This window comes from Cyprinus carpio, chromosome A5 (assembly GCF_018340385.1).
Source record: "Cyprinus carpio isolate SPL01 chromosome A5, ASM1834038v1, whole genome shotgun sequence".
NCBI classification, from domain to species: domain Eukaryota; kingdom Metazoa; phylum Chordata; class Actinopteri; order Cypriniformes; family Cyprinidae; genus Cyprinus; species Cyprinus carpio.
Genome location: NC_056576.1, coordinates 9,560,292 through 9,575,043, shown reverse-complemented (window position 1 = coordinate 9,575,043; position 14,752 = coordinate 9,560,292). Strand labels below are relative to the sequence as shown.

At 38.0% G+C, this 14,752-nt stretch overlaps 1 protein-coding gene across 3 annotated transcripts in view; it reads left to right on the top strand.

The window, feature by feature from the left end:
- Positions 1–29: 29 nt before the first annotated feature.
- LOC109082666 (methylcytosine dioxygenase tet3-like) overlaps positions 30–14,752 on the top strand; it is a 49,422-nt gene continuing 34,699 nt past the window's right edge. For 2 of the 3 annotated variants that reach the window (XM_042753288.1, XM_042753277.1), the window contains exons 1-2: positions 30–738; positions 3,061–3,793. In XM_042753288.1, the coding sequence (XP_042609222.1) occupies positions 3,428–3,793 (366 nt within the window). In that variant the 5' untranslated portion in view covers positions 30–738; positions 3,061–3,427. Of the gene's footprint in view, positions 1,645–3,060; positions 3,794–14,752 lie in introns of all 3 variants that reach the window. The other variant, XM_042753283.1, reaches the window with a different exon arrangement.

Here is a 14,752-nt window from a genome sequence, read left to right as displayed (position 1 = left end):
GAATTTTGTTTTTAGCTTCTATTGATGTTTTCTTTTCTTCATACTGTTTTTCAGATAAATACAACTGTTTACAGTGCTATAAAATATATATATATACACACACACAAAATGCCTCATGTTTGGCAGCATGCTTCTCTTAAACCAGGCGAACTGTAGAAACACTGTGATTAAAATGTGTATTATGTTAATATCTAGAGATTATCATTTCACCATGTGGTAAAGATGGTTTGGCAAGGTGATATACCACTGAGACTTGAAGAAAACATTTAACGGTTTGCTTCCCCTGAGTTCTGCTGAAATGACATTTAGGTCACTGCGATGACGTCATTTTAACCCCCTCGGTCCACCACACTCTATGAAATCCATTCCGCAACTTACATCAGTCTCTCGCCGCCTCGCCTTCCTCCTCCTCATCGTCTTTTAACTCTGAAACTTCTCTAAAGTACATAGACGAGACAGAGAAAAGTTAAAAGGTCTGTCCCATAATGAAATGGCAACTTTTTTCTTCTCGTGTAATTCGCCCTGTCATGCCTTGAACTGTTCAGCAGTTTTTAACCCGTTCAGCAAATGAACTTTTCATGTTTCTCTCATTTGCACTGCATTTTAAGATAAACCATAATGACGTTTGAGTCATTCTAGTCATGTGGAACTGTATATGCATGCACTGTTTTTAAGTAAACCATAATTTTAATCTAAACGGGATTTGACAAGACGCACAGAGAACGTTTCCGTCGCATGGTAAGTCTTTGCATTTAATTTCTTAACATCTGGAAACTTTTACTGTTTGAAAAAGTTATAAACTTTTAGTTTTACAAGAATGAGTCTTGGGTATTCCCCTATGTAAGTTGTGTAAGTCCCCAGTGAGGTGATTAGCGCAATACACATCGATTACTGATAACTTCGACTGTATTATGTGATGATACGGATGAGAACTGTTATTATACACCAGAAAACATTGGAACTGTCGTTGTTACAATTTGTAGCGAACGCTTTACAAATGCAACGTTCTATTTTTTATTTTTAGAACTTTCATATTTTGTTTCTTTGGAAGAAATCGCGCCCGGCAGCGCTGTAACACGCGCCCCGGGGTGTTGTTGTCTTTATGCAGAGGGGGGGCCTTGCTGATGTGTCGTTTCTCTCACCCTCACAAGAAAAACTGTCACTTGTTTGTCAACATAAATCGGAAAAAACTAATACAGGCGTGTATGTGCCGTAATTTATGCTATCATCGCAGGGTTTTGTTTTGTTTTTACACCTTTCCCTCAGCTCTGCCTTTTTTGCCGCCAGTTAAAGCACCCGGCTGAGTAAGGAGCCACGTGCTCAAGTCTCAGAGCGCGTGCGACACGCTTGACTGGACTGGTTTTTATATGAGGGCCATTTAACGATAATGCAGGATTCCTTAATAGTCAACGGAAGGGTATTAATACGTTTCGTTTGATCCTTCTAATAGGGTTCAGACTGATTTACTTGCTCATTTCTACTCAGAATGTCATTTACTTGTCAGTCAAAAAATCGCGGAATGAGTTATAACGCCGTTAGCCATTTACAAATTAACTACAGGGGTGACATGTAACCACCATCCTCCTGTAACAGTATTAAAAGTAATGAATATGAAAGATTTATGGGACAAAAACAATTCGACATGTAAGTATAATTTCACGTCTGTCTAACTAGTTTAATCTTAATCAGCAGGTTCTGTTCTTTGATTCTTTGATTTGATATCTCCAGTCAAACTTTAATCTACAAGATAAAAACCTGACGGTGAGGATTGTAACAATTTCCAGTGTAGCCTTCTTCTGCTGGACTCACAAAAGACTGCACAAGATGGGACAAGTTGTGAATTATTACTACGAATATAGTCTGGTTTTAGAATTGTTGTTTTAGTGTGATCCAGATTCGTTTCCCGTTTTAGTTGCTTTTTTTCTTCTGCTTTCTATAAATTAGACTATATGTGTTAATTATGTTAGCAGATGAACATGTAAATATTATATAAAAGTTTAAGAGCACGTGAAAACACCGAGCTATTTTGCTGACTCAAGCACTTATTCTGCTTACGCAAGCATTGTCTCATCTTGTGCAGTTGTTATATGCATATGCATTAAAGAAAACACTCAGCCTGCTCTTTATAAAGCCTAGTACACAGAACTATAACTGAAAAACACCAATAAGCTTATTTTGCTCATACCGCAAACGAGTCCTTAAGGCTAGACTGTAAAACTTCGGTTATATCTTAATATTAAAATTCATACTCGCCATGCCTTAGAGGAAGAAGAGTGGATGACTTCCAGGTTTTTGTTTGTTTGGTTTTAATTATTTATTTATTTTTTCTTGAGCGATGCTGTTTTAATTACTCTGCAGTATGTTAGAATTAATAATGTATCGAAGCATGAAACGAGCCACAGAGAGAATTCCTCATTAAAGCGCCGCACTTTATAGAATAAATAATGAATCACAACGTTTCGTTAACGATTCTTCGCGTATCTTAGCTACACAATATCTTAACAACAATAAACAATGCGTGCGCTGCGTGTCCCGTAGTTACCGTTAAAACATTTATTGACGGTCCCCAAGCGCTGAACAAAGAGCGTCGAGCGAAAGTCCTGCATTGAAGACTCATAGCGGACAAACAAAGAACTGCGGAGAGCTGTCTCATGGGGATTCGCCATTCTAACTGAGAATTTGCTCACATTTCGCACGTAGTACCTGTCGTCATTCAATACCTTTGTGTCTTGTCTGTTTTTCCCCCCTTTGCACTTCATTGTAAAAGACTGTACAATGATCATGAGATTTTAGGCTGGTATTGGTAATATCCTTTGACTTACGACCATAGATAGATAGATAGATAGATAAATAGATAGATAGGTTGATTTATTATGCTTTACCATATTATAGTAATTTTAACAAAAACCTTTAATGGGCTCTTATATTTGATTGTAATAGATAATTCACTCAATATGCTTATACATATATACAATAAATTCTGATTTATTTACAATATGGTTAATTTGACTAAAATGGAAATGTATCCTAAACCTTACTTTTTTTTCTCTGTCCGTACAGTCCTCAAACTGCCTTAAGTGGCAATGACTTGAGCTGGTTTCTGTCTGCATGCAAATGACATCAAGTTTGTGTAACAGAGAGATGCTCTCTATCACCTGCAGCCGTATTCCTTACGTACCTGCACCTGCAGGTGAATGACGTCATGCCCAGAACTATCTCCTCAAAGTAAGGAGTTCCTCTTGTGCCCAGCGCCACCCTTTAAAAACCCTTTCCTGACGTTCTTCCATGTGGCCCTAACTCAGCACTCACACTTTATGGACTGGTCTGTGCTGTGCTGTAAAGAACTTTATTTTTTACCTTGTATTTTTAAACTGTTAGTGGCCACTTTTACTGCTCTCTTGTCCTGTAAGAGAGTGGGATCCTCAGTATGCACAAGCTGAGGGGAGGCCCTGGCCCTCCTGTCCAGGACATATATGAATTCTCTCTGGATGAGGAGGACCCTAAAATTTTCCTCGGGGCCAGGAGTGCAAGGGTGGTGTCTCCTGCGGCCGACTACATCAGGTCTGAGCATGAGCAAGCTGGCATGTTCTCCTTGCCGCAGATGGAGGGCCAGGAACCGATGGAGCCTATGGTACCCCTTAAAAAGAAAAGGAAGAGATGCGGTTTATGTGGGCCTTGCATGAGGAAGGAGAACTGCGGTACCTGCAGCAACTGCCTGAACCGAAAGATCGGACACCAGATCTGCAAACTGAGAAAGTGTGATGATCTGAAGAGAAGGAAGTGCCCATGGGAGGTAAAAGATACTACACTTCTGTTTTGTACATAAAAAGCATGTTATATATATATCCATGTTATCTGCTAGTGATGTTTAGAGGATTTAACACTCAAAGGCAGGGCTACAGTCATTACTTCCTGTTTATTAGCTGTTATTGTTCCTCCTAGATGCATTCCTCACCTGTCCTGTCTTGACATGTTTCTTTATCCCTCCATACTTGCCTAATTTGTAATGACAATGGGGCATCTCCACTTTAAATGAGGATGGTCTGACTCTTTTTATGTAGATTTCAAACATTGAACATCCTTTCAATACAAGACCCTCAGTGGTTTCACTTTCATATAGGTATTTAAAGTGAACTAACAATGAAAAATACTTGTTAATTTTTTAAAGGGGTGGTTGTTTAAGATTTCACTTTTTGAACCTTAGTTAGTGTGTAATGTTTCTGTTAGAGCATAGAGTCCCATGCAGCATCATCAGTACATCGCCCTGCGCAATCTATCTCATCTGTGGCTTTATTATTTCAAAAAACGTCAGTGACACTAACACAATCCATTGACACGTCACAATTGTCAGTGGCACATGTCACTCTCCACTGACACATGTCACCGGATGTGCCACTGAGCATGCCAATGCAGGACTCCAAACAATAAAAATCGAGTAAGGAGGCATTGGCTTCTATAAGAAAAAAACGTAGGCGCCAAATTATTTTTTTAGGTACCACAGAATAAACATGTTTTATTTATTTTATTATTATTATTTTATTTATTTATTTTACATTTTAACATTTAAATCATACTGTCATGGGTTTATGTCTCATCTTATTTTGACTTTATCGGCATTTTAATCCATCTTGTAGAACTAAGGTTCTTTTAAAGTGGGAACTAAATGTCTTTTCCAACTTGAAATATACAGTCACAAAGAATTGTTCATTATTTGTACCAATGTCCTAGACCATAAGCATTACTTGGCCACTGAGTGTAGCTTGGGCTCCTCCTCAATGTATCCTGTAAATGTTGTCATACACTCTTGAAAATGAAGTTGCTTCACAATGCCATAGAAGAACTTTTTTTGTCTTAATGGTTTCATAAAGAAGCTTTAACATCTGAAGAACCTTTACGTTTCACAAAAGGTTCTTTGTGGCGAAGGAAGGTTCTTCAGATTATAAAAAGTTGAGAAAGAGATGGTTCTTTAAAGAACCTTTGACTGAATGGTTCTTTGATGAACCAAAAATGGTTCTGTGAAGTACCTTTTAAGCACCTTTATTTTTAAGAGTGTATGTCTTTCACACTTTATGTTTTTCTTAATGAGTAAAATGCAATTTTATAGGAGGAGCTGAATAATGTAGACAACAGTTTAAGTAAAAATATTAAAATGCAATAGTGCATAAATATTGAAAAATGCTCCTCTTTATAGTTATTTTTCTAGCTGACTGATGAGCTTATGGACACCGAATGGTTATTCTGAGGTAAATGTATTTTACGTTGCAATGTTTACAAGCTTTATACGTTTTCTACAGTTTGAAACACTGAATGAGCTTTTACACTAAACATTTCAGTAAGTTGTGCTGTAGGCTCTCTTATAATATAGCCTACCTTTTGATGTTAATTCATGTTCATTTTGTACTATAGTAGTAAAGAGAAAGATTAAATGGGTTACGTGCCGCTTGAACTGAGACACTAAAGCGATCGCTCCTGCCGCATTAAAGAGCGCCAAAATTGTATTTATTGTTTGTATTTCATTATGAATTTTGAATAATTTTAAAGCTGATACTTTGTCTATTAAAAAAGTAACAAAGCACAAAGCTTTTTGCGATTACTGGACGGCAAGTGCGCTTCAGATAATGAAGTTAATCATGCATTAACAGAACACAGCATAGACCTAAGATTTCGTTAAGAAGAAGACACATTATCAATGTTTAAAAAGGAGAATTGTTAACAATATTGCCAATATCCACACAGCTGACAGCTTTACCTGTTGTAGTTTGTTCAAGTTGTGCACGAAATAGACGCTGCTTTTCTGCACTTTCACATGTACATCTCCGTCATTTCGAGCTCTCGTGCACATCTGAGCTGTGTTTATCAGGTGTGCGTCAGCACTGCTGCACGGCAGAGATGAGGACTGTTTGAAACTCTTTTTTCCACTAAAACTTTGATGTGCATTATCTCAGTTTAATATGTGAACATAGCAAATGATGCGATCACAAAACAATCTGGAAAACAGGTATTACATGCAAATTTTTCTGTTATAACATGTAAATACATAGGCCTAGTCGCCAGTGGTGACCTCAGCAAAAACTTCACTCGCAATTTAATATTTTTGGCCGCAAATGCGACCGTTTTAGTCGCAGTTTGGAGTCCTGCAATGGCATCCGTACGTCAGATGCCATGTCACTTAATGTTAATACTGCCTCTCCAGAATAAGGCACGCAACATACTTCATAGTATTTAGTGATAAAGCCTATGTGGATTAGCATTGCATTATTATATACTTTATTATAATAAAAATTATAATAAGACAAACTCAGATAAACCATATATTGTCGTAGTAGTGTGTTTATTACTCATGTTGAATCAATGAAAGCAGTTAAATGTTCTGTATATTCAGCAACCGCTATTGGGATTTCGCGGAGTTGTTCTGCGGGGCATATTTGGAGTTTCCGCGAGAGAGCACCCTCTGGCCTTCAGATGGAGATTTAGAACTGATCACAAAACCGTGCTTGCCTGACAAGATGTGCATGACAATTATAGCTTTTGCCAAATCGCGATAATCATGATTGCGATTGCGATTTAATTTCACCATCTTCACAGATCTTAAGTATAGGCTGAGAAGTAGTAGGAGGAGGGAGGGTCAGAGCAGGTCAGAGCAGGTGTGGGGTGTGAGACCAGGCTTTTCAAACTTGCAGTAAAACTCTTTCATACTATCGGTTAAAAGTTGATTCTACACAGTGCTGGGGGATGGGGTCTTGTAGCTGGTGATGGCTTTCATGCCCTTCCACACTAATGTTGGGTCATTGCTTGAAACATTTTTTTTTTCAGCTTTTCAGAGTAGCTTCTCTTAGCTATTCTTATCTCCCTATTCAGTTTGTATTTGGCCTGTTTGTTCTAGGCTTTGTACAACTCCTGTAGGCATCCTCTTTGGCCTGGCGAAGCTGTTTGAGTTTTGCACAGAACCAAGGTTTGTCATTGTTAAATGTTAAATAGGTCCTGGTTGGAACACACATGTCCTCACAGAAGCTGATGTAGGATGTCTCAGTGTCAGTGAGCTCATCCAGATCAGTGGCTGCAGCCTCAAAAACACTCCAATCAGTGCAGCTGAAGCAGGCTTGTAAACCCGCTCTGCTTTTTTAGTCCATCTCTTTGCAGTTCTTACTACAGACTTAGCAGATTAAAGTTTCTGCTTGTAGGCTGGTAGAAGATGAACCAAACAGTGTTCAGAGAGTCCCAGAGCCACTCGGGGACAGAGTGGTATGCATCCTTTAAAACTGTGTAGCAATGGTCCAGTATATTGCTGTCCCTGGTGGGGCATGTGATGTGCTGTCTGTATTTAGGCAGTTCACGTTTGAGATTAGCTTTATTAAAATCACAGAGAATGATAATGAAATAGTCGGGGGAACACTGCTCTGTGTGTGTGTGTGATCTGATCAGCCAGCTGTTCTAGTGCCATGCTCACACATGTGTCAGGAGGAATGTGCTCCAGCCTTCGTTGAAATAAAAACATTATCCACCACCTCTCATTTTCCCCAACGACTCTGTGACACCATCCACTCTGAACAGCTGGAAGCCCTTTAGATGAAGCACGCTGTCCGGGATGGCCCCATTCAACCAGGTTTCCTTGAAGCAAAGTGCAGCAGAGTTTAAAAAGTCCTTGTTTTCTGTGGGTGAGGAGTTGCAGTTTGTATGTTTTATTTGCTATGTAGCGGTTATTTGCCAGATGAATGCTTTGCAGCTGAGTCCTTAAACCGCGCTGTCAGAATTTCACAAGCGCACGTGCACGCTTCTCTCATTTGCGTCACTTGAAGCGCTAGTATAGGATCGCAGCTCCTCTGATTAGAATGTCCAGTAAAACATCTGAATGCTCAAAAGTCGGCAAACAAATTATTTTGTGTGCTATTTCTGATGTCTAGGAGTAGCCCTAGTAAATCTGATCAGGAAAAAGTTACATAAAACAGGACAAACAAACAAAAATTGTAAAAGTACCAAGGAGCTACAAACTCTTGTATGCATGGCGCCACTTGTATCTTTCTTTTTGAATTATTTAATTTTATTATGAGATTTTCATTTATTATGTTACTCTTCCTATTATACGAGTTAAGAACCAGCTGCTGTAGTGTCTGCTGTAGTCTTTTTCTACCAATGACCACATATGAGTGGCTGATCATGACTATAGCTGGCTACACATTTGGCCTGTTTGTTCTAGGCTTTGTACAACTCCTGTAGGCATCCTCTTTGGCCTGGCGAAGCTGTTTGAGTTTTGCACAGAACCAAGGTTTTTCATTGTTAAATGTTAAGTAAGTCCTGGTTGGAACACACATGTCCTCACAGAAACTGATGTAGGATGTCACGGTGTCAGTGAGCTCATCCAGATCAGTGGTTGTAGTCTCAAAAACACTCCAGTCAGTGCAGTTGAAACAGGCTTGTAAATCCCGCTCTGCTTCATTAGTCCATCTCTTTGCAGTTCTTACTACAGACTTAGCAGATTAAAGTTTCTGCTTGTAGGCTGGTAGAAGATGAACCAAACAGTGTTCAGAGAGTTCTAGAGCCACTCGGGGACAGAGTGGTATGCATCCTTTAAAACTGTGTAGCATTTGGTCCAGTATATTGCTGGCCCTGGTGGGGCATGTGATGTGCTGTCTGTATTTAGGCAGTTCACGTTTGAGATTAGCTTTATTAAAATCACAGAGAATGATAATGAAATAGGGGGAACACTGCTCTGTGTGTGTGTGTGATCTGATCAGCCAGCTGTTCTAGTGCCATGCTCACACATGTGTCAGGAGGAATGTGCTCCAGCCTTCGTTGAAATAAAAACATTATCCACCACCTCTCATTTTCCCCAACGACTCGGTGACGCAATCCGCTCTGAACAGCTGGAAGCCCGTTCGATGAAGCATGCTGTCTGGAATGGCTCCGTTCAACCAGGTTTCCGTGAAGCAAAGTGCAGCAGAGTTTAAAAAGTCCTTGTTTTCTGTGGGTGAGGAGTTGCAGTTTGTATGTTTTATTTGCTATGGAGCGGTTATTTGCCAGATGAATGCTCTGCAGCTGAGTCCTTAAACCGCGCTGTCGGAATTTCACAAGCGCACGTGCACGCTTCTCTCATTTGCGTCACTTGAAGCGCTAGTATAGGATCGCAGCTCCTCTGATTAGAATGTCCAGTAAAACATCTGAATGCTCAAAAGTCGGCAAACAAATTATTTTGTGTGCTATTTCTGATGTCTAGGAGTAGCCCTAGTAAATCTGATCAGGAAAAAGTTACTTAAAACAGGACAAACAAACAAAAATTGTAAAAGTACCAAGGAGCTACAAACTTTTGTATGCGTGGCACCACTTGTATCTTTCTTTTTGAATTATTTAATTTTATTATGAGATTTTCATTTATTATGTTACTCTTCATATTATACGAGTTAAGAAGCAGCTGATGTAGTGTCTGCTGTAGTCTTTTTCTACCAATGACCACATATGAGTGGCTGATCATGACTATAGCTGGCTACACATTTTCATGCGTTTTTTTCTTTTTTTCAAAGAGCAGCTGTCTAGAAGTTTGTTTTTCTGAAAAAAAAAACAACTTTTCTGCAGCATAATTACCAACTTTAAATTGAACTTTTAACTTTTAAATTGAATTTAAAAAAAAAAAAAAACATGACTTGTTTGCCCATGCAGATGTTGTTGACGTGATGTCAGGTTGTTGTGGCTGGTTGCCAGGGTGTTGATTTGCGTTTGCTAAGGTGTTCTGAGTGGTTTTTGGCACATTGCTTTTTGGTTGCTAGGATATTGTGTAAGATAGCTAGGTAGATGTTTACTGGCTTAAGTCTACCCATTAGACTCTACACTGCATTTTTTGCTAAATATTTTTGACTTGTTTTCATTAGATGTTGTCATATCTACCAAAATTAAGTGAGTTTATGATTAGAACAAGAAAAAGGGGCAGTCGTGGCCTAATGGTTAGAGAGTTGGACTTGTAACCCGAAGGTTGTGGGTTTGAGTCTCGGGTCTGGCAGGAATTGTTGGTAGAGGGAGTGAATGCCCAGCGCTCTCTTCTACCCTCAATACCACGACTAAGGTGAGACCCTTGAGCAAGGCACCAAACCCCCACTGCTCTGGCTGTGTGTTCACTACTGTGTGTGTGCACTTGGATGGGTTGAATGCAAAGCACAAATTCTGAGTATGGATCACCATACATGGCTACACGTCACTTCACTTTTCATTAATTACTCACCCTCATGTCATTCCAAACCTGTGTCAGTCTGCGATGTGCGTTCATGACGTATTCGTGTGGTACTGCTGAGGCAGGAGCTGGCATTCTAAAGTAGAACCCTGATGCGCTGCACCTTGTTTACAAACAGAAGAATGCACACACATACATCATGATACTCTTGTGAATGGCGGCAGAGACTGACACGGAAGAGAAGAAATTGTTGAATAAAGTCGTTATTATTGCTGTTTTCTTTGCGAACTAAAAGTATTCTCATAGAAAAAATTAAGGTTGAACCACTGATGTCACATGCACTATTTTAATGATTTTCTTACTACTTACTAGGCCTGAGGCCTGGGAATGTTTCAGTTGCATTACTGTCTATGCCGGGTCAGAAAGCTCACAGATTTCATCAAAAATATCTTAATTTTTGTTCTGAAGATGAACGAAAGTCTTACGGGTTTGGAACGACATGAGAGTGAGTAATTAATGACAGAATTTAATTTTTTTGCGTGAACTAATCCAAACAGAAAAAATATTTTTCTTAACAAACTGACACATATTTTTCTTGTTTTAAGCATAAGCTCACTTAATTTTGATACATTTTTCAGAAAACAAGACTTGTTTCTTGATATAAGACATTCTCTGCTTGAATAAGTATGTTTTTATGGCAGTTTTATTATTTGGAAGGACAAAAAACTGTAATTTCTCTTAAATAGTCTCTTAAATAGTAATACCACAGCTCTCCTCAACAAGCCGCACAATTTCAGGGATTATATTTATGTCCGAAGCACAAATTATATATGTACAGACATTTAATACTTAGGGGTATGGGATTGTGCAAACAGAATATGAGCAGTAGTAAGTGAGATGTTGCCAATCAAGCACCACTAATGATATTTCTGGTTTTTATGATTTATCTAATTACCTTAAAGTGTTTAGGAACTTTTTGTGTCTTTTGAGTGTTCCACACTCACATGGGTTCCAGGTGTGTGTATATGTGTGTTTGAGCAGGTTTAGAGTCTCAGTGCAGAGAATTCCTTTTGCTTACTTTATATACTCTGCCCTTTGACCCTTGACCTTTGGAGGCATGGGGGCTGACCTGTTGCCAAATAGAAGAGGAAGGAGAACGGGGGAGGGAGAGAACAAGAGAGAAAAAGAGAACCAGAAAGAGGAGATGAGAAGTAAAGAAAGAAAAAGAGAAACGGTCGCAATGTAAAGGAGAAATGCAGATAAACAGGAAATGCTGAAAGTGCAAAGGACAGGGAGGACAATTGAAGGAAAGGTATCCATGTCTTTGTGTGCTTGTGTGGGAAATGGACAGAATTAGACCTTTGATTCAATGACAGGAAACAACAATACTCCCTCTCTCTTACGCTCCCACCCACTCTGCCTTCATTTTCCCTCAACCTAATTATTGACCATACAGTTTAAGTCATGGTATGCAAGATGTCTGGTTATATTTTAGCTGGAATAAGTGGTTGACAAAGATGTTTCCTCACTTTAGAGACTGAAATATACTGTAATCTCCGTAGCTTCATTTCACAGCAAAGCATGACGTTTCACTACAAGCATTCAATTTATCCATCATGGCAGCAGATTGTGTTTTATAGACAGAAAGGTGTTCCTGTAGCTCAACTGGTAGAACATGGCACTAGATTCTCCAGGAGCATATGTAACTAGAAGATACATTTCATTTGTATGGTGTTGGTATTTTTTTTTTTGTTGTTGTTGATAGTGTTTTATTATAATCAAGGATGATTTATTAATTATTAATTAATTAATAATGTTGTATTGTTGTATATTATTAAAATATTAAGTTAAAGTAACTATTTTATTATGTTTTTAGAAATAAAATGTGATGCAAAGCTGAATTTTCAGCAGCCATTAGTGCAGTCTTCAGTGTCACATGACCTTTCAGAAATCATGTAATCAAATATGCTGATTTAATACTCAAGAAACAATGTTAATATGGTTGTGTTGCTTTTATTTATTTATTTATTTTTATTCATTTATTTTTGCTGGCATTATAAATGTCTTTACTGTCACTTTTAAAAAAAGTATTACAGAAAAGTTCTTATTAATTGTAAAGTAAAAAGGTTGTACATATATGTATAGGAAGTGAAAAGAAGTAATGTATTTTCTTACAAAATATACATTTTTTACTTACACACTTATGTATACAAGCAACACTATTATTGTGTTACACACACAAGCCATTTTAACAAACTCAAAACCCTAAGTAGTCTATTAACATTTCACGTGTAACTGGTCCCTCATTGTTTTTGCTCGAGACATTACAATGCTCCAAAATTATGTCTTGTAACCAATCAGACTTAAAATTTTCATCTTGTTGATAAAAACTTATATTGAAGGAGGCATTTGGGTCATATCTATAGATCAGAATATCGCAGACTTGGACTGCTTTGACTTGGACCAGGAAGTTAACAGCTAGCAACCATCCAGAACACCCTAATGGTGGCTGACTTTGTAAGGGCAAGTACTACTTGCATTTCCTCTCAATTTCAAAGCAAATAGTACTTGTAGTATTAGTAGTAGTAATGCTGTTAATAATATCAGTATCTGATAAGACATTTTTTAAAAGACCAGTTTGCCATTTTTGTTTACTAGTTAAGATCAGACAAAGGATCAGGTGGATTAAATTTAAATGGTGTCTGTCTGTGTGTTTTGTAAGGGTCACCCATCCCCCTTGCCTCTCCCACCCTCTTTCCCTCCTCATCACTTCACTGAGCACATGAAGGAGATCGGCTCCAAAATCTACCCTTTCAAGTTTCACATGTGCAGCAAAACATTCATTAATAAATCACTGATTACTGTGAAATCCAGTAGTATTTATTCAAACTAATCCAAATCCTGATTCACACAGCATTTTGACTTACCATATGTGCACAAAACCTATTCTGAGCACCTGCCTTGTTGATTTTGTGTATTTAAATGTGAATTTGAGATTGAAATTGGAAAGATATTATCTTTGGAGAGCTAGAACAACAACCATTGCTGTGCTACAGTGTCCATACTGGCCATATTTCATTGAGCTGACCTCTGCACTGTACCACCAGCTGACTTCACTATTGCCTGGCAACCAAATCACATTATAGCCTTCTCCACCAATCAGAGTTTTGCTCCGAGTCAGAATGAATGCAGACCCAGCGTGCATGACAGGTAGCAGCACTCAATAATGCTAATAAACCCAAACCAGTGACTGAACAAGAATAATGTACTGTTGGTTGTCTGTGTGTTAGGAAGATGAGCGACATTAAGCAGTTTAGAGTTAAATCTGTATTATATTTGATATAGATGTAAAAATATGCATTTGAAATAAATGGTTATGTTAAATAATGCAAAACTAAAGGGGGCTCTTCACAAATGACCATCACAGCACATTTATTGATCGATTCACTGCAGTATGTCAGTGCTACAGCATATAGAGGTTGTCACCAGGGCTGCTGCATCAGGCTTGTAAGACTGCTTGAATTGAGAATGATTTGGAGAGTTTTAATCTTAAATGTCATGCATTATTACATCACATGTATTAAATAGGTTGTCACCAGGGCTGCTGCATCAGGCTTGTAAGAGAACAGTAAATGGCTTGCAGGAATTTTTTTGTATTTTTAATAATTTGAAATGATCCCTATTTGCAAGCAAGATATACGGTGTTGATAATCATGCAATTTTTTTTTTACAGTAAACATACATAGAAACAGGTATTAGATAAATTTTTAATATTACTTTAATTGGGTAAGTTTTCTAATTTTTTATATATTTAAAATATACATAAATGTATTAAAAATAAATATTACCAAGATAAGTTTGATAATATAACTTCTTTACAATAAACATACACAAACACATTACATATTTTTACTATTTTTTAATTATTTTTTATTGGGTTATTATGCCCTCTCTCTCTCTTTCTCTCTAAAGCTATAAGCAAAATATTAAAGCAAAATATAATTCTTATGTTCTGATTATAGGAATTTATATATCATAATATTTTTCCATATTTTATTAGTTTAGGGTGAAATATGACTCAAACAGTTCTTGTTTTTTTGATCTGATAACATAACACACGGTTACATTAAAAACTTGCAATCAATGCGCAGTACCAGGCAAAAGTTTGAGTGTGAATGGAAGTATGTCTTTGTGTGTGTGGGTTAGGTTGTGTATTGGAGCAAGGTCTTGTGGATTAGTTCAGTTTGGGGTGGCTATTGTTCAAGAAAAGGGGGAGGAGAGAGTTAATTAGGATTGTTAATCCTTCTGTTATTACAACGATGTCTTAACCCTCATTTAAACTCATGCAGACACACACACACACACACAGACCTTTGCAATTATTTCACAATGAAGCCTTAACGATGTTTCTGCAGTCTCACTCCTCTTACCACGAGAACTTGGTGTGAGCACGTGTGTGTGTGTGTGTATGGGTGTGAAAGTGGGTTTGGGGGTCACAGGTAGGATTTCAGACAGCCTTGAGGGGATTTGCTTTGATACAGACTGAATCACCTGGCCTGTTGCAAGAGTGCCAAGGAAGGAGATTAATGACCACTT